Source organism: Coenobita brevimanus, chromosome 103 (assembly GCF_032717465.1).
Source record: "Coenobita brevimanus isolate Jiangsu-jjx chromosome 103, ASM3271746v2, whole genome shotgun sequence".
In the NCBI taxonomy this organism is placed as follows: domain Eukaryota; kingdom Metazoa; phylum Arthropoda; class Malacostraca; order Decapoda; family Coenobitidae; genus Coenobita; species Coenobita brevimanus.
Window position 1 is genome coordinate 18,569,143 of NC_137056.1, and position 20,918 is coordinate 18,590,060.

The following is a 20,918-nucleotide window of genomic DNA, read 5'->3' on the forward strand; positions in this document are numbered from 1 at the left end:
CATGTGGAGTGACGTGGAGGGACAGGTTGACGAATGAAGAAATGAAGGAATGTTGTGGGGTGGATGTGGATGTGGTTGAGAAGATTAGGAGATATACACTGAGGTGGTTTGGACATGTGAAGAGAATGGAGAATGAAAGACTGACTAAGAGGGTGTATGTAGGTGAGGTGGAGGGAGGGAGAGGGAAGGGTAGACCGAGGATGAGGTGGAGGGATGGAGTTGAGAGGTATATGAAGGAGGGGGGGGTGAGTTGGGGGGAGGGTTGTCAAATGGTGGGTGACAGAGCGACTTGGAGGCGTTTTGTCTGCGGCCACCCTTTGCGGGATTAGGGCGTTGGGCTATAGATAGATAGATAGACTATAATTTTGTTGACATGGCTTTAATATCTGAGAAGCATAACACAGAGGATGCAGTATTCTTGACTCATTACACTGCAACAGTGCTGCACTAATGCCCTTATCACTGGCATCAACTTGGAGAATAAATGGTTTATTGAAATCAGGAGACTTCAGACTTGGAGCACATATTAAAGTAGCTTTCAGTTTATGGAAGGCATCTTTATAATCCTATGTCCAGGCGAACTTCCGTTTAGGGCTCACAAGGTCGGTCAGGGGAGCAGACATGTTAGCAAAGTTTGACACAAACTGACGGTAGTAGCCAACCATTCCCAGGAAGTACATTACCTCTTTACAATTTTGAGGCTCGGGGAGTGATGCAACGGCCTCAACTTTGGCTTTTACTGGGCTTACTTCTCCCTCTCCAACAAGGTGTCCTAGGAAGATGAGCCTGGCATGTGCAAACTCACTCTTGGAGAGGTTGATACTGAGTTCAGCAGCTGCCAACTGTTCAAATTGGAGTTGCAGGCATGCCAAGTGTTCAGACCAGGTCTCCCTGTAGAATATTAGGTTGTCGAGATAGGAGTGTACACCCTCCAGACCACTGGTGATATGGTGGATGAGACGCTGGAATGTAGCTGGGGCATTCACCATGCCGAAGGGTAGAACAGTATACTGGTACAACCCATCTTGTGTGACGAAGGCAGAGACGAGTTTTGCCCTCTTCGACAGCTTGACCTGATAGTAGCCTCAAAGCAGGTCTGTTTTGGTGACAGATTTGGGACCTCCCAGCTGGTCAATGATATCATCTTTCCGGGGCAGGTGGTAGCTGTCATGTCGGGTCAACTGGTTCACCTTCCTGTAGTCTGTACACAGCCTGTGATATCCATCTGGTTTAGGTACCAGGAGGCACAGTGATGCCCGCTCACTACTGCTTCTCTCTGCGAATCCGTTGTCCAGCAAGAACTCCACTTCTTGGCGCATGACTTCCCTCTTCCACAGAGTGGTACGATAGGGCGGCTGTTTCAAACACTGGTTGGGCACCCAACACCACATCGTGTTCAGTCAGAGGGCACTGTCGCAGCACATCATGGTACAGCTTAGAAAAATCACCTAGCAGAGAACATAGATCTTCCCTTTTCTCCTCTGTCAAATGCTGTAATTTAGCATTAATATTAGCTAATACATCAGAATTCTTTAATTTACAATCTCTTGGATATATCTTTTCTTCAAATTCAGTCTTTTCATCTTTCATGCTAGAACCTACTACATTAAGGACTGGTCTAGTATAATAAAACTTCAGTGAATTTATGTGCATGACTCCCCCCTTTCTTCTGTCTGGGGTTTCTATCTATCTATCTATCTATTGCCAGACGCCTTAATCCAGTTCGGGGTGGCCACAAACAAATCGCCTCCACGTTGCCCTGTCCCCCGTCATTTCACTGCCCCACTCCCAACTCACACCCCCCTCTCTCATATACCTCTCCACCCCCATCCCTCCATCTCATCCTCAGCCTCCCTCTTCCCCCCTCCACCTCACTCACATACACTCTCTTCGTCAGTCTTTCACCCTCCATCCTCTCCACATGGCCAAACCACCTCAGTGTATTCCTCCTCTCGCTTCCTATCACATCCACTCCACAACGCTTCTTTATATCGTCATTTGTCAGCCTGTCTCTCCATTTGACTCCACAGGCTCCTCTTAAATAAATCATTTCCACTGCTCTCACTCTTGACTTGTGTCCTTCCAGCAACGTCCAAGCTTCACTTCCATACGTTAGAGTTGGTATCACAATACTGTACTGTCATGTAGTAACTTTTTCACTTCCATGCTCACTTCCCTGTTTCTTATCACTGCTTTCAAGGAACCAGCAGCCTTTCTTCCCTGCTGTACCCTTTCAAGCACTTCACCCTCCAAACCTCCATCCTTACTCATCACACTACCCAAGTACTTAAACGTACTCACATTTTCCAATTCCTCACCATCCAACCTCGCTGTACATTCACTGACTTCACCTCTCTCAAAGACCATCACTTTACTCTTCCCTACATTCACCTTTAGATTCTGTTTCTTACACACTCTCCCAAACTCATCCACCAAGCCTTGCAGCTCTCCTTCATCTTCACTCAACAACATTGTATCATCTGCGAACAACAGTACAGGGAGTTTCCAGACACTATCCTCTCTCACCAGGGCCACTCCAACATCTACTACCCTACCTTGTACCTCTTTTATTACCCCATCCATGTACAGATTGAACAACCATGGAGACATGACACATCCCTGTTTCAACCCAACCTTCAAAGAGAAAAATTCACTCAGTTCACCATCCACACACACTGCAGCCTTAGCACCATCATACATACCCTTCACAGCATTCAACAACTTCCCATCTACTCCATATATTCTTAATACTTTCCACAATCCTTGTCTATCCACCCTGTGATATGCTTTCTCCAAATCCATGAAAGCCGCACGCAACTTCTTTCTCTTCTCTAGAAACTTTTCTACTAAAGATCTAAGAATGAATATCTGATCTACACAACTCTTCCCTTCCTAAAGCTTCCCTGTTCTTCTCCAACTAATTCCTCTGTTCTTTCTCTAACTCTGTCAATAAGTATCCTACCATACACTTTTCCTATTATACTAAGAAGACAGATGCCGCTATGATTACCACACACTTCTTTTTCCCCTTTTCTTTGTACAAGGGAATAATTATACCTGCCTTCCAATCCCCCAGGACTCTACCTTCCTCCCAGGCCAATCTGCACATTTTCCACATCCATTCTACTACTATCTCTCCCCCATACTGGGGTTTCAATAAAGTAATTAATGTCATTTAGTTTTTCTAGAACAGTATACGGGCCAAAGAATTTACACTGTAAGGGTTGTTTAGAGATAGGCAACAAAGCTAACACTAAGTCATCAGGTTTAAGTTCTCTTTTAACACTTTTTGAATCATGGTGGGTTTTCATTTTCCTTTGGGCAACATCCAAATTCCTTAAAGCTATTTCCTATGCAGATTTAAACTTATCCCTGATTTTCTCAACTGACTTTAATAGAGGTTCGTTATCTTGTCCTTCCAGCCATGTGTCTTGTAATATATGTAAAGGGTCTCAGACCTCATGGCCCAATATGGTGCAAAGCCAAGAGACTCTTGAACAGCAGTTCTGATTGCCCAAAGAACAAATCGAACCCCACAGTCCCAATCAGAATCATTATCTAGGCAATACTTAGTAAGAGCAGCTTTGAGCATCTGATGAAATTGCACTAGAGCTCCTTGGGACTCAGGATGACCAGCAGAGGAGTTGTATTGTTGAGTCCCCATCTCACGCTTTGTCTGGAAGAAAAGATTAGATGTAAAATTGCTGCCCAAATCTGACTGTACAACCTTTGGAAATCTGTAAAGGGTAAAAAATTTTGTAAGGGCCTCCACAGTAGTCTTACATTTTATATTCCTCAAAGGAAAGGCCTCAGGAAATCTAGTGGTGGCACATATAACAGTCAACAAATATTTGTTGCCTTTACATGTCTTGGGTAAGGGACCTACACAGTCAGTGATTATTTTACTGAAAGGCTTTCCAGAGACTGGTATGAGTTTAAGAGGAGCTGGTTTGAAGGTGTTATTAGGCTTTCCTACCATTTGGCAACAGTGACAGGTTTTACAATATGAGGAAACAGACTGTCTTAACCTTGGCCAAAAGAAACATTTAAGAATCCTGTATGGTTTCATTAACTCCTAAGTGACCACCACTAAGATCATGAGCAATTTCAATAATCTGGTTCCAAAACTGCGATGGAACAACAATTTGATGAGTCTCATGCCATATATGGTCTGCTGGGGTATGTGGATGTCTAAACTTTCTCATTAGGACATCATTATTTACATAGAAACAGTGGGGAAAAGCATTAATCTCTTTTTCATCCATAGCCTTATCAAACAAAGGTGCTAACTCAGGGTCACTTCCTTGGGCATCCTTTAGGGACTTTGAATCAGTGATAATATTGCAAACTTCTTTAACTATTGTACATGTCTGTCATCAAATAATGCATCCAGATTAAAGTCATCTTCACAGTTATCACGAATCAAATTAGTGAGAGGGTTGGAATCCTTAGATTCATTAGCTAACTGCTTGCCTGTGCTCCTCGTAACTGAACAAACAGGAAACAAAGTGGGGTATTGTTCCTCTTACTCTTGAGTATTATTTGCTGCTAAAGGTACAGAATTAACCTCAGGATCTGGCACTACTTTCTCACAAGCCAAGTCATTCCCCAAAATGAGATCAATACCTTCAATAATGAGAGAATCCTTCATCCCCATAGTAAAATATCCATTCACAAGAGAAAATCTCACAAGCACACTGGCCAATTGAACTGTTTCAAAACTTCCTATGCCCATGATAATTATATTACTATTTAATGCACACATTTCCCAGTCGGGCAAAGCTCTCATGAGGAGCAGTGAATGGGCAGAACCTGCGTCTCGTAGGACCCTAACAGGGTGCTCTTCAGAAACTTCACTGCAAGCTACAATGCCTTGGGAAACAAAGGGCATAAAAGTCTCACACATGGGACTCAATTCAGGGTTCAGGAGAAGGGACCAAACTCTTTACAGATGTAAGGGCATCAGAAGAAGAACTAGAAACACCTGTGTTTGAGGGAAGGACTGCATTACTAGCCAACACTGGGGCAAACTGTCCATGGGTAGCAGAGTTATGGTCATCAGATTTATTCCTGAGCTTAAGACAGTTACTAATTGTGTGACCATTCTTCTTGCAATAACTGCAGAATAAAGTAGATGTGTTGTACCACCTTGCAGTGGAAGCAGACTAAACAAAACTAGCTGTACTTGGGCTGTAAGTCTGAGGCTGATTCTGGGGCTTCAGCGCGTTACCACTCCTGCTGGCTGGTATGTGGTTGTTGCCTTCAGCCTGACGAGGTGTACCTTTACCATTACGGGGTCTTTCCTTCCCCCTCTGCCTACTTCTAGATGAACAGTCGCCATGAATTAATCTATAATTCTCGGCTAAGTTGGTTGTTTGAAATAACCCTTTGGGTTCTCGCTCCTATAAATACAGGAAACTCGCACGGAACACGATCTCACGGAATGCGCTCGCAATTATACACGGTAAGGGCTGGGATACATATAAGACAACGTAAGATTAAAGAACCATTATGAAAACTACAAATTAACGCAGAAGAGGCCTTTGAAAGATCAAATCCTCGAACGTCGCCGCAGCGCGCGGTTTGTTTTGATTACGTGACGATCTAGGCGGGAAATTATTCAGTGAGTGAGCCATTCCCAAGTACAGTAGCACAGTATTTGTAAGTTAAATATTTACAGTACTGTACTGTTCTGGTAAGTTTATGTGCAACTTAAAGTACTATTAAATAACGTTAAAGCAAGAAATAAAGTCTTATAACCAGTTTACCTGATAGGCGTCAGAATATTGCCTATTTTATTTGTTCGTTTTTTCCACAGTACTGTACAGTATTTGTAAGTTAAATATTTACTGTTCTCGTATGTACTGTACTTGTAAGCACTTAAAGTTAAATCATTAAATAAAGCCTTGTAACCAGTTAACCCGAATTATATGATTACCCATGATCGGTGTCGGAATATTGCCTTTTTTGTTTGTTCGTTAAATTCTTACTGTACTGCTTTTCTACCGTACTGTATTTGTAAGTTAAATATTTACTGTTCTGGTATGTACTTGTAAGCAATTAAAGCATTAAATAAAGCCTTGTAATCAGTTAACCTGATTTATATGATTACCCATGATCGGCGTCGGAATATTGCCTTTTTTGTTTGTTCGTTAAAGACTTGTTGTACAGCTTTTCCACATTACTGCATTTCTAAGTTAAATATGTACTGTTCTGGTATGTACTTGTAAGTTAAAGCACTCAAAAAAGATAAAGCATTAAATAAAGGCCTGGTACCAGTTAATCTGATTTATATGATTACCTATGATCGAAATGTTTCCTTGTGTTTACGTACAGTATTTGTGTGTTGAAGTTTTGTTGTGGAGTACTGTATTTGTGAGTTATAACATTAAATAAACCTTCTAACCACTTAAAGTGCTTTCTAGTGATTACCAGTGACAGATAACAGCAAAACAACACATTTGGGGGGTCTAGGGAGCAAAATACGGAGTAGTTTAAATATACGCGATTTCGCACCTAACACGGCACGGTAGGAACGAAACCCACGTGTTCCGTGCGAGTTCCCTGTACAGTCTTGAGAGGTGGCGGACCCTTGCGAAGGAACTCTTCAACAAGTATCAGCTGACGCAGATCAGCAAAGATAGTGACCTGACTGGACCTTAACCAACTTGTAAAATATCAAGTTGGTGTGCGAATTTGATGTAAGTCTGTTTGTCCCCTCTACTTGCACACTGGAATTTTAATCTACAGGTCTCAGGAACTATGTCATATAAATCAAGGATAATCTGCTTGAAAGTATCATAGGTAAGACCTTCTTCTGGTAATACACCATAAGTGTCTTGCTCTACCAACCAGAGCAGTCTGAGCCAAAAATGTCCACTGATCCTTAGGCCAGCCAAGCTGTTTTGCAGTTCTCTCAAACAAGGTAAAGAATTCCTTCGGGTACAACTCATCAGACTTGGGTACAGAGTCTATGGCTTCGCCCATATTTAATGAATCTCGAAACACTGTGGGCCGTTACTAGAGCGTTCGGACTTTTTCTCACTCGTTGCTTTTTCATGTTGCATTTTCTTTAGTCTCTGTTCCTTCTCTTTCATTCTCAGTTCCTTTTCACTCTCTCTCTCTTTCCTTCTCAATTCCATTTCACTCTCTCTTTCTCTCTTTCATTCTTAGTTCCATTTTTCTCTTTGTTGTATCTCTAATAATTCTGTCTTAACCAATTCGTTAGATATTGCTTCAGGACAAATCATGAAAGCAGTTTCAGAAAGAATATCTACATTGACTAAATGTGTAACAACCTCTTTTCTGATTTCAGCTTTGGTCATTGATGTTCTAAAAGGTACTTTATAATGCTCAGCCAGTTGAATCCAATCATTTTTTTTACTTTCGAGGTGCTAAGAACACTTAAACTAGGCTCGTTAATGAATCCAGCAAGGTTGAACTCCATCATAACTTAAAAAATGAAGTAGTGAACAACTAATTTCTATTTGTAGCACTATCTTGCTCAAGAGAACATAAATACCAAAAATATTTCAACACGAAAGGAGTATGTATAGTTGTGAGTAAAAGATGGAAGAAGAGCATAAGAGAGTATGGATCAGTTGGGTCAAGGATTGTGTGGGTAAGATTGAAAGTTGGAATACAAATGTGGGCGATTATGTGTGTGTATGCGCCAATGCAAGATCGTGCAAGCAGAGTGAGAGAAGAGTTCTGGACAAATGTGGAAGTGTGCATGGAAAAGTTTTGAAGAAATGAGAGAGTGTTTTTGATCGGTGATATGAATGGTAAAGTAGGGAATGTGAAGGTGGATGGAATAGTTGGTGAGTGGGGTGTGCCTGCTGAGATAGATGAGAATGGCAGTGCGTTAGTAGACATTTGTGCTGGGAGGGGGTTGGTGATAGCCAATACCGTCTTCAGGCACAAGATGATCCACAGGTATACATGGTGAGTGATGAGAAGGGTGGGTGGTGAACTGAATGAAAGGAAGGCAATGATTGATTATGTGTCTGTGGATGAAAGGATGCGAAAATGTGTAATAGATGCAAGAGCTAATAGAGGTTGGGGGAGTGGACTTTCTGACCACTGCTTGGTAGTGGCCAGAATTAGGATCCAAGTAAGATGGAGAAATAGAAGAAGGGAAAGACGAGAGGAAGGAGTAGTTGCAAGGAGAGTGGAAAGGTTACAAGAGGATGAGAAAAAGGTAGAGTATAAGAGAGAAGTGGAGGAGCGATTGGGCAAACATGAATTGGAGCAGATGGGGGACGTGGAAGGTGTGTGCAGGATATTTACAGAAGAAATATGTGCAGCATGTGATGTGGTGTGTGGGATGAAGAGAAGACGGAGGGGTGTGCAAGGAACAGCGTGGTGGAATAAAGAGATAAGACAGGCTGTGGCACAAAAGAAGAAAGCATACAATGAATGGATGAGAAATAGGGGCGTAGAAGAAGTTGAGAGGCGGAAGAGAGAGTTATATGTATAAAGGAAGAGAGAGGTGAAAAGATTAGTAAGAGAGAGTAAGAAGAGAGCAGATGAGGAATTTGGAAGGAATTTGAGTGTAAACTGGAAGGACTGTAAGAAAATGTTCTGGAAAGAGGTGAAAAGAGTAAGACGGGGTGGAAGTAAAGTTAGCAGGGAAGTGAAAGATAAAAATGGTAGATTACTAGTGGAGAAGGGAGAAAAAGTGAGCAGATGGAGAGAACACTTTAAGGAATTGTTGAACATAGAGGATGGAAATAATGCGAGTATAAGTGACTGGAGAATGGCTGGGAGGAGGAGGGAGGTGAGAAGACAGGAAGAAATCAGTAGGATAGAAGTTGTGGAAGCAATGAAGAAAGTTAAATTGAGGAAAGCCCCAGGAATTGATGGAGTGTGTGGTGAAATGCTGAAGTATGGGGGAGAGATAGTAGTAGAATGGATGTGGAAAATGTGCAGATTGGCCTGGGAGGAAGGTAGAGTCCTGGAGGATTGGAAGGCAGGTATAATTATTCCCTTGTACAAAGGAAAAGTGGAAAAAGAAGTGTGTGGTAATCATAGGGGCATCTGTCTTCTTAGTATAAGAAGAGAAGTGTATGGTAGGATACTGATTGACAGAATTAGAGAAAGAACAGAGGAATTAGTTGGAGAAGAACAGGGAGGCTTTAGGAAGGGAAGAGTTGTGTAGATCAGATATTCATTCTTAGATCTTTAGTGGAAAAGTTTTTAGAGGAAGGAAAGAAGTTGTATGCGGCGCTCATGGATTTGGAGAAACCATATGACAGGGTGGATAGACAAGGATTGTGGAAAGTATTAAGAGTATATGGAGTAGATGGGACGTTGTTGAATGCTGTGAAGAGTATGTATGATGGTGCTATTGCTGCAGTGTGTGTGGATGGTGAACTGAGTGAATTTTTCTCTTTGAAGGTTGGGTTGAAACAAGGATGTGTCATGTCTCCATTGTTGTTCCATGTGTACATGGATGGGGTAATAAAAGAGGTACAAGGTAGGGTAGTGGATGTTGGAGTGGCCCTGGTGAGAGAGGGTAGTGTTTGGAAACTCCCTGTACTCCCTGTTTGCAGATGATGCTGTGTTGTTGAGTGAAGATGATGGAGAGCTGCAAGGCTAGGTGGATGAGTTTGGGAGAGTGTGTAAGAAACAGAATCTAAAAGTGAATGTAGGGAAAAGTAAAGTGATGGTCTTTGAGAGAGGTGAAGTCAGTGAATGTACAGCGAGGTTGGATGGTAAGCAATTGGAAAATGTGAGTACGTTTAAGTACTTGGTAGTGTGATGAGTAAGGATGGAGGTTTGGAGGGTGAAGTGCTTGAAAGGGTACAGCAGGGAAGAAATGTTGCTGGTTCCTTGAAAGCAGTGATAAGAAGCAGGGAAGTGAGCATGGAAGTGAAAAAGTTACTACATGACAGTATTGTGATACCAACTCTAACGTATGGAAGTGAAGCTTGGACATTGCTGGAAGGACACAAGTCAAGAATGAGAGCAGTGGAAATGAGTTATTTAAGAGGAGCCTGTAGAGTCACATGGAGAGACAGGCTGACAAATGAGAATATAAAGGAGCGTTGTGGTGTGGATGTGGATGTGATAGGAAGCGTTAGGAGGAATACACTGAGGTGGTTTGGCCATGTGGAGAGGATGGAGGGTGAACGACTGACGAAGAGAGTGTATGTGAGTGAGGTGGAAGGGGGAAGAGGAAGGGGGAGGCCGAGGATGAGATGGAGGGATGGGGTGGAGAGGTATATGAGAGAGGGGGGTGTGAGTTGGGAGCGGGGCAGTGAAATGGCGGGGGACATGGTGATGTGGAGGCGATTTGTTTGTGGCTACCCCGAATGGGATTGAGGTGTCTGGCAATAGATAGATAGATAGATAGAAAATATGAAGAGGCAAACACTAAATAAATACCACAAACAAAAGAGTGTGATCCTGGTCGCAGCACCATTTAGTGTTACAGTCAGGGGTCGAAACCATAACATCAATGGAACCTCTCTTAAACCAACTCAGATCTCAAAGCAATTATCCCAGGTTCTCAATTCCATATAGTAACCCCAAGCAGGAATCAGTCACTTGTAGGACACCATATAGTGATTTCTTAAAGAAAATCAGAAATATATCACTGATATTTTAGAGTCACTGTGAGTTAACTGGTTTATAATGTGTGTTAATATGATAGACAAATGAAATGTAACAGTTCAAAGTTACATAAAAACTATAAAATTATGTATTAACATTATTCATGTTTAACAAAATCTAAGTAATTTTGAAATCAAACAAGAAAACGGGTGAAGCCCTTAATGACTCAATCTTATGGTTATTTATACAGATACATTAAAGATATAAGGTCAAACCATCTTTACAAGAAAATGGGAGCCAACAGCATGGTCTGATGAAACCCTGGCATTAATGAAAGCTTAATTATTATGCTGCATAAGCTACAGGACATATTGGTCTCTGGTAGGGGTCAAGAGCATAAATACAAAAAAAAAAAATCATATACAATCACAGCCAACAAGAATATAATAGTAGCTTAGCTGAGATGTGGCACAGAAACGTAAACCAGGCAGAGGTGATTGGTTAATCCACACATGTCAGGCAGAAAGCAAGAACTAATGTCTGTGGCAGAAAACCCCAAACTAGTAACTTCGTTTCTAATAACAGGCATCGCTCCTAACCTTGAGTAGTTTCAGGAATTTTGTCTGTCCTGTCTCCTAGGGTCTTTCTTTAAATTTAAAATAATGAAAGTTGGTAGACTACCAAAAATGTAAAGATTTGTTGGCAATAGTATACATGAATGTTTGTGGCTTATTCGGTAACAGCTGTTTAGGTACTTTACCAGTACGTTAAAGATGGCCGAAAATGTAAACAATGAGGGAATGGAATTTCAAGGATTTGATGCTAATACTAATGTCATGGACCTGGTGAAAACATTAATTATGAGGATTAGTGAACTCGAAAAAAAAAGTAGAGAATCTAGTGATAAAGGATGTGTCAGGAAATACGGAAACCACCATACAGAGTCTAATCCAGTCCAACGAAACAGCCAATGAAGAGATTAAGAATTTGAAGAGGGAAAATGTTGAACTGAGGAGGAAACTTGAAGAAGGTACTAATAAAATGGAGAAGGTGAGTAATGTACTAGAAGAACACAAGGCAAAGTGGGCACACGTAGAAGAAGAACAGAAAGAAGTGGTCAGCTTAAGAGAGATCATCCAGGAAGAAAGGGAAATGAACAAGAAAGAAATGGAAGAAAATGTAGTGAAAATACTGAAGAAAAAAGAGAAAATAGTGAGAGAAACTGTAGAAAGGAACAGATGTGTGGTAGTATTTGGAAACAGGGAAGAGGAAGAAAAGGTTAGGTTCGCAAGACTCGAGAGAGACACGAACATGGTGAGAGGAATATTAGGCAAGATTGACCCCGAAGGAGACAAGTGGGTAAAAGAAATTGAGGAAGTAAGGAGGATAGGGCCTTATAAGAAAGGGGAAACAAGACCAATGAGAGTCAAGTTTACATCAGAAAGTGTAATAAATGAGATACTTAAAGTGACCTGGAAATTAAGCAAAGAGGCGGGGATGGAAAATATTATAATAAGAAAAGATCTGAATGAAGAAGAAAGAGAAGTTTTAAAATCATTAAAGGAAGAAGTAAAGGAAAAAAATGATAAGAGGACAGAGGAAGAACGTAATACTTTTTTTTTGGAGAGTATTGGATATGAAAATAAGGAAATGGAATTTAAGGAAATAGAAGTGAAGGAAACTAGGGGGGATGGTTGTGAAAGATCACAAGTTGAGGAAGTGGTACGGACAGAGAGTAGGAGAGAAGAGGGTATTAATCTATCTATCTATCTATCTATAGCCCGACGCCCTAATCCCGCAAAGGGTGGCCGCAGACAAAACGCCTCCAAGTCACTCTGTCACCCACCATTTGACTCCCCTCCCCCCAACTCACCTCCCCCTCCCTCATATACCTCTCAACTCCATCCCTCCACCTCATCCTCGGTCTACCCCTCCCTCTCCCTCCCTCCACCTCACCCACATACACCCTCTTAGTCAGTCTTTCACTCTCCATCCTCTCCACATGTCCAAATAATGTCAAAAATAATTTGAAGGTGATATATACTAATGTTGGTTTCATATCGACAAGGATCGAAATTAATGATTTCTTGAGAGAACGTGAACCTGATGTCATGTGCCTTGTAGAGACCAAATTAAGAGAAGATATTGATGTTCATTTGGGAGATGGTAAATACAAACTGTAGAGAAAAGACAGAAAAGAAAAAAAGGGAGGAGGAGTGATGATAGCAGTGAAGAACAACATAAATGTAGATACTGTGGAAATGGGAGAAGGCAGGGCTGAAGTGATATATATGAAATTAGAAACTGGAGAGAATGTTAAGAGAGATATGGCGGTAGTGTATGTTCCCCCAAAGACGAGAGCATGGAAGGATGACGAATACCATGAGATGTTGTCAGATATGGCTAGCTACTTGCAAAAAATAATTGAGAAAAGCAATAATATAATTTTGGTGGGTGACTTGAATTGTAAAGAGGTGAACTGAGAGGAATGGGACTCAGGAGGCGGCGAGGATTCGTGGGGTACTATGTTATTAAATATAATAATGACTAATGTGATGACGCAGTGGGTCAAAGAAGAGACACGGTTTCGAGGTGAGGACACACTAGCAAGGTTAGATTTACTGTTCACCAAAGAACCTGATGTAATAGAATCATTGGAATATCTCTGTCCTTTGGGAAAAAGTGATCACGTGGTCATTGAGTTCCAGATGTTAATAGGAAACGTCGAGCCAAGAGACGAGCTTCATAGACAGGGAAGATACAACTTTGGGAAAGCAAATTTTACAGGATTGAGAAACTTTTTTGAAAATGCGGATTGGAGAAAATTCAGAGAAACAAGAGAGATACAAAGGAAGTGGGATATCTTTCTAGACCTCTATAATTTGGGAGTGGAAAAATTTGTACCAAGAGTAAGAGGAAAAGAAAACAGGAAAAAGGAGTGGTTTAATAGAAGGTGTATGATAGCCAAAAAAGAGAGAGATAAGGCGTGGAACAATTGGAGAAAGAGAGGTAACGACAGAACAAAGGAAGAATATAAAAGAACAAGAAACGAATACACAAGAATACGTAGGGAAGAAGAAAGGAATTTTGAAAAAGGTATAATTGACAAATGCAAGGATTAACCCAAACTGTTTTATAGATTTGTTAATGGCAAACTGAAACAAAAGGAAGGAATCACCAAGCTGAAAGTAGATGGAGAGGTCTTTAAGGATGCGGCAATGCAAGCAGAAATAATGAACAAACGTTTCCAGTCAGTTTTCACTAAAGAAAAGGAGCTTGTGGAAGGGGAGGGAGTGATTAGAAATGTTCCGGTGATGAAAGATATAAAAGTGGAGGTGCAGGAAGTGTATAAATTACTGGAAACTCAAGATGTAAGGAAAGCCCCAGGACCTGATGGAATTTCTAATTGGGTACTGAAGGAATGCAGAGAACAACTGGCGGATAAAATTCACAGCTTAATTGTATGCTTACTGGAAGAGGGGAAAGTGCCAAAAGAATGGAAGAGGACAAATGTGGTACCAATTTACAAGGGAGGAAACAGGGAAGAACCCCTGAATTATAGACAAGTGTCTCTAACCAGCATGGTCGCAAAATTGTGTGAGAGAATCCTGAAAGACAGATGGATAAAATATCTGGAAGAGATGAATATTTTGGCTGAATGTCAGTTTGGATTCAGAAGTGGAAGGTCATGTGTTTCAAACTTGTTGAGCTTTTACTCAAGAGCGATTGATGTGGTACAGGAGAGAGATGGTTGGGTGGATTGTGTGTACTTAGACTTAGAGAAGGCCTTTGACAAGGTACCTCATAAGAGACTAATGTGGAAACTAGAATATATAGGAGGACTAAAGGGAAACTTCTGGAATGGATGAGAGACTTTTTGAGAGACAGACAAATGAGGACAGTAATAAAGGAAAAGATGTCTGGATGGAGGGAAGTAACAAGTGGAGTCCCTCAAGGCTCAGTGTTGGCGCCAGTAATGTTCCTGATTTACGTAAATGATATGGTAGATGGAGTGAACAGTTATGCGAGTCTGTTTGCTGATGATGTAAAGATCTTGAGGAAGATAGAGGTTGAGGAGGATTGTAAAATACTGCAGGAGGATTTGGATAGGATACACAATTGGAGCCGGACGTGGGAAATGAAATTTAATGTAAAGAAATGTAAAATATTGGAAATGGGTAAAAGTACCAGGAGACCATCACTGAATTATTTTTTGGGTAATGAATTAATCACAAAAAGGAGAGAAGAGATAGATTTGGGAGTGCTGGTCCAAGATAGTTTGTCACCAGAAAAGCACATTAACAAGATAGTTGGAGAGACTTATAAGCTCTTGACTAACATAAGAGTAGCATTTCATTATATGGATGAGGAAATGATGAAAAAATTGATAGTGGCCATGATCCGCCCCAGGTTAGAATATGCAGCGGTAGTGTGGTGCCCACACAAAAAAAAAGATATAAACAAGATTGAGAGAATACAAAGAACAGCAACCAAGATGGTCCCCAGTCTGACAGACCTGTCATACAGAGAGAGGCTGGAAAAACTGGATTTGCCTTCGTTAGAGGAAAGGAGAAAGAGGGGAGACATGATTGCGGTGTTCAGGACCATGATGGGAGTAGATAAAATTGACAAAGAAGATCTGTTTGTATGGGATAAGAGAGCAACAAGAGGACATGGAATGAAATTGAAAAAGTCAAGCTGCTTGAAGGATATCAAGAAATATAGCTTTCCTTACAGAAGTATAGACTTATGGAATAGCCTGGACAAAGAGATCGTCCAGTCTAAAAACTTAAACGAGTTTAAAGTTAAATTCGACTTATTGAGAAACAGCGACGGAAACCCACGAGCATAGTACATTCCGTGTATATCACAATTAGGTATATTCTTAAATATTTGGAACGACTTAGACAAAGAGGTGGTGCATGAGAAAAACATTCATGTGTGTAAAGGTAGACTTGATAAATGTGGATATGGAGACAGGACAACACGAGCATTGCTCAATTCCTGTATACTACAAATAGGTAAATACAAATAGGTAAATACACACACACACACACACACACACACACACACACACACACACACACACACTCTCTCTCTCTCTCACTTTTTCTGGCCGGCCCACATTCACACAAAGAAACATTACTGTATCGCGAAGCTCCACGAGTTAACGTTTGAAGCAGAAGGATCCGACTTACCACAAACCAATGAACACAAACCCAAGCATGAACAACAATTTTATACAATTTGTTAGTATAACAACTGTACATGACAGTGAGTAGGATTGAAAGTAGGAATACAAGCCTGGGCGATTGTATATGTGCTAACAGAAAACTGTGTGGGTAGGGTGAAAGAAGAGTTCTGGGCAACTGTGGAAGCAAGCATAGAAAAGTTTAAGTGGAGTAAGAGAGTGTTTTTGGTTGGAGATATGAATGGAAAAGTAGGGAATGTGAAGGTGAATGGCGTAGTTGATGAGTGGGGTGTGCCTGCAGGAGTGGATGAAAATGGTAGTACTCTAGTGGACATTTGTGTGGGGAGGTTGTTGGTGATAGCCAATACCCTCTTTAGGCACAGAATGTTCCACAGGTATACATGGCAAGTGATGAGAAAGGTGGATGGTGAACTGAATGTATGGAAGGAAATGAGTGATTATGTCTGTATGGATGAGAGAATGAGATATATGGTAGATGGGAGAGCATATAGTAGTTGGGGAAGTGAGCTTTCTGATCACCACTTGGTGGTGGTGAAAGTCAAGATACAAATGCAGTGGGTAAATAGAGGGAATGAAGAGCAGGGGGTAGCAGTCTATACAGAGTGTTGAAAATTTGCAAGAGAATGAAAGAAGGGCAGAAAATGAGAGAGAAGCGGAGGAACAGTTGGGTAAATATGATTTGGAGCAGATGGGGGAGGTGAAAGGTGTGTGCAAGATATTCACAGAAGAAATCTTTGAAGCATGTGAGGTGGTGTGTGGGGTGAAAAGCAGATGATATGAGGTGCAAGGGACAGCATGGTGGAATGAAGAGGTTAGACACCTGTGGCACAAAAGGAGAAAGCATATAATGAGTGGATGGGAAACATAGGCATGGAGGAAGTTGAGAGATGGAGTAGAGAGTTATAAATAGACAAGAAGAGAAAGGTGAAAAGATTAGTAAGATAGAGCAAGAAGAGAGTGAATGATGAGTTTGGAAGGAATTTGAGTCTAAAGTCAAGGGAATGTAAGAAAATGTTCTGGAAGGAAGTAAAGAGAGTTAGAAAGAGTGATAGAGTAACATGAGCACAAGTGGCTGGGGAATGGATGGGAGAAGGAAACAAAAGAGAAAGGAGGAAGAGATTAGTAGGATGGAAGTAGTGGAAGCAATGAAGAAAGTCAGGATGGGGAAAGCACCAGGAATTGATGTGGTGTGGTGAAATTCTGAAGCATGGGGGAGAGACAGTAGTAGAGTGGAAATGGAAGATGTGCAGATTGGCATGGGAGGAAGGTAGAGTCCCAGAGGACTGGAAGTAGGTAAAATTATTCCCTTGTCCAAAGGAAAAGGGGAAAAAGAAGAGTGTGGTAATCATTGGGGCATTTGTCTTCATAGTGTAATAGGAAAAGTATATGGTAGGTTGCTTAGTGACAGAGTTAGTGAAATAACAGAGGAATTAGTTGGAGAAGAACAGGGAGGTTTTAGGAAGGGAAGATGTTGTGTAGATCAGATATTCATCCAAAGGTGTTTAGTGGAAAAATTTATAGAGAAGGGAAAGCAGTTGTATGCAGCCTTCATGGAGTTGGAAAAAGCATGACAGAATGGGTAGACAAGGAATAAGAAAATTATTAAGATCATATATGGAGTAAATGGGAAGCTGTTGAATGCTGTGAAGAGTATGTGTGAGGGTACTAGAGCTGCAGTGCATATGGTTGGTGTACTAGGTGAATTTTCCTGTCTGAATGATGGATTGAAACAGGTATGTGATATGTCTCAATGGTTCTTCAATCTGTATATGAATGGAGTTATAAAAGAGATACACAGTAGGGCAGTGGATGTTAGAGCAGCCCTAATGAGAGAGGGTAGCATTTGGAAACTTCTTGTTCTCTTATTAGCAGATGATACAGTATTGTTCAATGGAGACGAAGGGGAACTGCAAGGCTTGGTGAATGAATCTGGGAGAGTGTGTAGGAAACGGAATCTAAAGGTGAACATAGGGAAGAGTAAAGTTTTGGTCTTCGAGAGAATTGAAGTAACTGAATGCATAGTGAGGTTGGATGATGAGGAGATGGAAAATGCAAGTGCATTTAAGTGCTTGGGTAGTGTGATGTGTAAGAATGGAAGTTTAGAGGATGAAGTGCTTGAAAAGGTACAACAGGGTAGAAAGATTGCTGATTCATTGAAAGCAGTGATAAGAAGTAGGGAAGTGACCATGGAAGTAAAAAAGTCACTGCATGATGTTATTGTGATACCAACTCTAATGAATGGCAGTGAAGCTTGGACCTCATTGGAAGGACACAAGTGAAGAGTGAGAGCAGTGGAAATGAGTTATTTGAGAGGAGCATGTGAATTACATGGAGAGAGACTGATAAATGAGGACATGAAGGAACATTACGATGTGGGTGTGGTTGTGATAGAAAGTGTTAGGAGAAATACATTGAGGTGGTTTGGCCATGTGGAGAGTGAGAGACTAATGAGGAGAGTGTATGTGATTGAGATGAAGGGGAGGGGGGGGGAGATCGAGGATGAGATGGAGGGATGGAGTGGAGAGGCGTATGAGAGAAAGGGGTGTGAGTTAGAGGGAGGGCAGCATAGTGGCAGAGGTCATGGCAACATGGAGGTGATTTGTTTGTGGCCACCCCTTCCAGGATTAAGGCTTCTGGCTATAGATTGATTGATTGATAGATAGATAGAGAGACAAAAGTGTTTAAAATGCTTGATTCCTATTGATTAGGCTTTAATTAGCAGAAAGTTGCACATAGCTCCAGCTCTAACTCCTGTGAAAGAGCACTCACATCACTGTATACTTCCTTTCTGTATGTTAACATAGTATATAAAGTAATTTTTGGTTTTAACGGTGTAAAGATATTAACTCCATATGAATACACTCCACCATGTTCAGTATTTATCAAAGTTAAATTACTGTTATTAACCCTTTGTTAGTCCTGTGGAATATTCAAATGTGGTTAGTCTGGTGGGTTGTTACAACACCCCAATACAAAAATACATGTAGTGTTACTAACATGTAAAATATATTCATACTGCCACTTCTGCATATCTCTGCAATCACTAATGAAAAGATTGAATGCCTTGTTAATTTATAATAATTAAATACAATAAAATATAATATCAGTAAAAAAATAACAAATGGACTGATATCTCATTTGTCAGGTAAACACGCACAGGAAAATACATTTTGTGATTTTTAAAATCAGTATAATGATAAACAATATGCAAAAATAAGATAAAAACCAACCTATATCACAGTATGATCTAAATGGTTAGTCTGATGGATGACTGGACACCCTGGGGGGGGGGGAGTGCAACTCTCTCTCACTACAGCAGAGACTGGACTAAACCAATCCACATGCTCCCTTCCCTCACTGAATCAGGAGAGTACTGGAACGGAGAGAAATATTTGAATTACGAGCAAGGAAATATGAGCTTTTAAAAAATTTGGGGTGCCAAAACACCCCACCTGACTAATGAAGGGTTAAAGGACAAGACCCTTGTTTACATGATGGCAGTGAGGGTTTGAGTATGGCAGTTGCAAAAGATGACCAAAAGCCTAAATCATTAATATTGAATACATAGGAATCTGTGATAATTCAGAGTTATGATTCTTCTTCTATAAACAAGATACATAAAGCAATATATTACACCAAAGATAAATGAATGTCTGAGTATTTTATAATTCAGTATTAGAACTCTGACTTAATGTCTTATTCTAGTGGCTTTGGATATTTCATAACATCTCATCCATCAATATTTATTCTGCACTTTATACCTCAGTATCCTCTTGTGTGTTATGAATATAAGTATATTGTATTTAAATTATGTATATGACATAGGAGAGAATGTGTTATGGTGTAATATACAAAACAAATTGCTGTAGGAAAGGCATTGAAAGCCTCCAGTATCACCTGTTACAGCCCTTGTAACAATTACTACCTCTTTTTCTGTATTTACGTCTCTGTCCTGTTTTGCAGAGAACTCATCAAATTTGCTCAGTCCAATGATGGGGTAGTGTCGGAGATAGCAAGGCGAGGGCAGGAATTCATACGTGACCACCTACGCATGAAAGATGTGTTATGCTACTGGCGTCGGCTGCTACAGTCTTATGCCGCCCTACTTCAGTACCAGCCTCACCGTGATCATACACTCATCCAGATAATCAAAAAATGACAGTAAAGAATGTCAGACTTAAGCTGTAAGCTCCATATTTTTTCTTATCAATGCATCATCAGCATCTCCAATACCTTGCTCCCTCCAGGGAACTCCTGGACAGATGATGGGCTTGACAGAATTGCCACACCTCGCTCAGACACCCATTTTCCTATAAAGTTGATTTGTCAGTTTCACCAAGTGCTATATACAGTACCAGTTGTGTAGGAAGTGTGACATTTTAGGACACCCTCTAACTGAGAGAGAAAGAGAGAGAGAGAGAGACTTATCCAGATGTCATAATGTAAACACCAATTTTCCTCCCTCCCCCTCAGCCATTTCCAGTAGTTAATCCTTGTTTAAAGTTGTCTGTCATGAAGTTGTTTCTCATAAAGGTATTTCACTTAAAGTTGTTTCATTATTAATGTGGGAAATATTTTCCCCCAGAGCAGTTGTGCTCTATCCTTTTTATAATAGTCGTCCCTGGTTAGAAGCAGAGGAAAAATAGAGATCGTTGTCATTTGTTCGAGCGGTTTTTATAACCCTGAAATTACGTTCTCATTAATAATTCTAATTATTGATAAATTAAATGCTACTGCGTCAAACCCTCATGGACTACTATATTGCATATAGAGTACGTGTAATTACATGGAAAGTACCGTGGACCTAAACTGCGTCTGCACGTTAGATGATGTGGCAAGGATGAAAAGGTCCTCATGTAAAGAAGATGTGGATTTAAGATATCCACATAGTTAAAGGGAATATTTGGTTTAACTTTAGTTTAATTAAAGCTAAAATTAATTTGTTAGATTTGCCCTGTACAGTGAGTCATTGATATATGAAAGGGATAGGGACAAAAAATAAACTTTCGTAATTCAAAATTTTGTATATCGGAACGATTTTCCCCATTGAAATATACATATAAATGGGGGGATGCGTCCCAGGACCCCCCCGGACCCCCACCTAAACTTCACCCCCCCTATTAAGAAGTAAGCAATACGTGTATACAAT

The 20,918-nt window shown here is 40.7% G+C and overlaps 1 protein-coding gene across 1 annotated transcript in view; it reads left to right on the plus strand.

Moving 5' to 3' along the window:
• Positions 1 to 19,928, plus strand: part of LOC145415636 (O-glucosyltransferase rumi homolog) — a 627,136-nt gene extending 607,208 nt beyond the window's left edge. Inside the window, exon 8 of the mRNA XM_080284857.1 lies at positions 19,733 to 19,928. Within this exon, the coding sequence (XP_080140983.1) occupies positions 19,733 to 19,928 (196 nt within the window). The remainder of the gene's footprint in view (positions 1 to 19,732) is intronic.
• Positions 19,929 to 20,918: the final 990 nt, after the last annotated feature.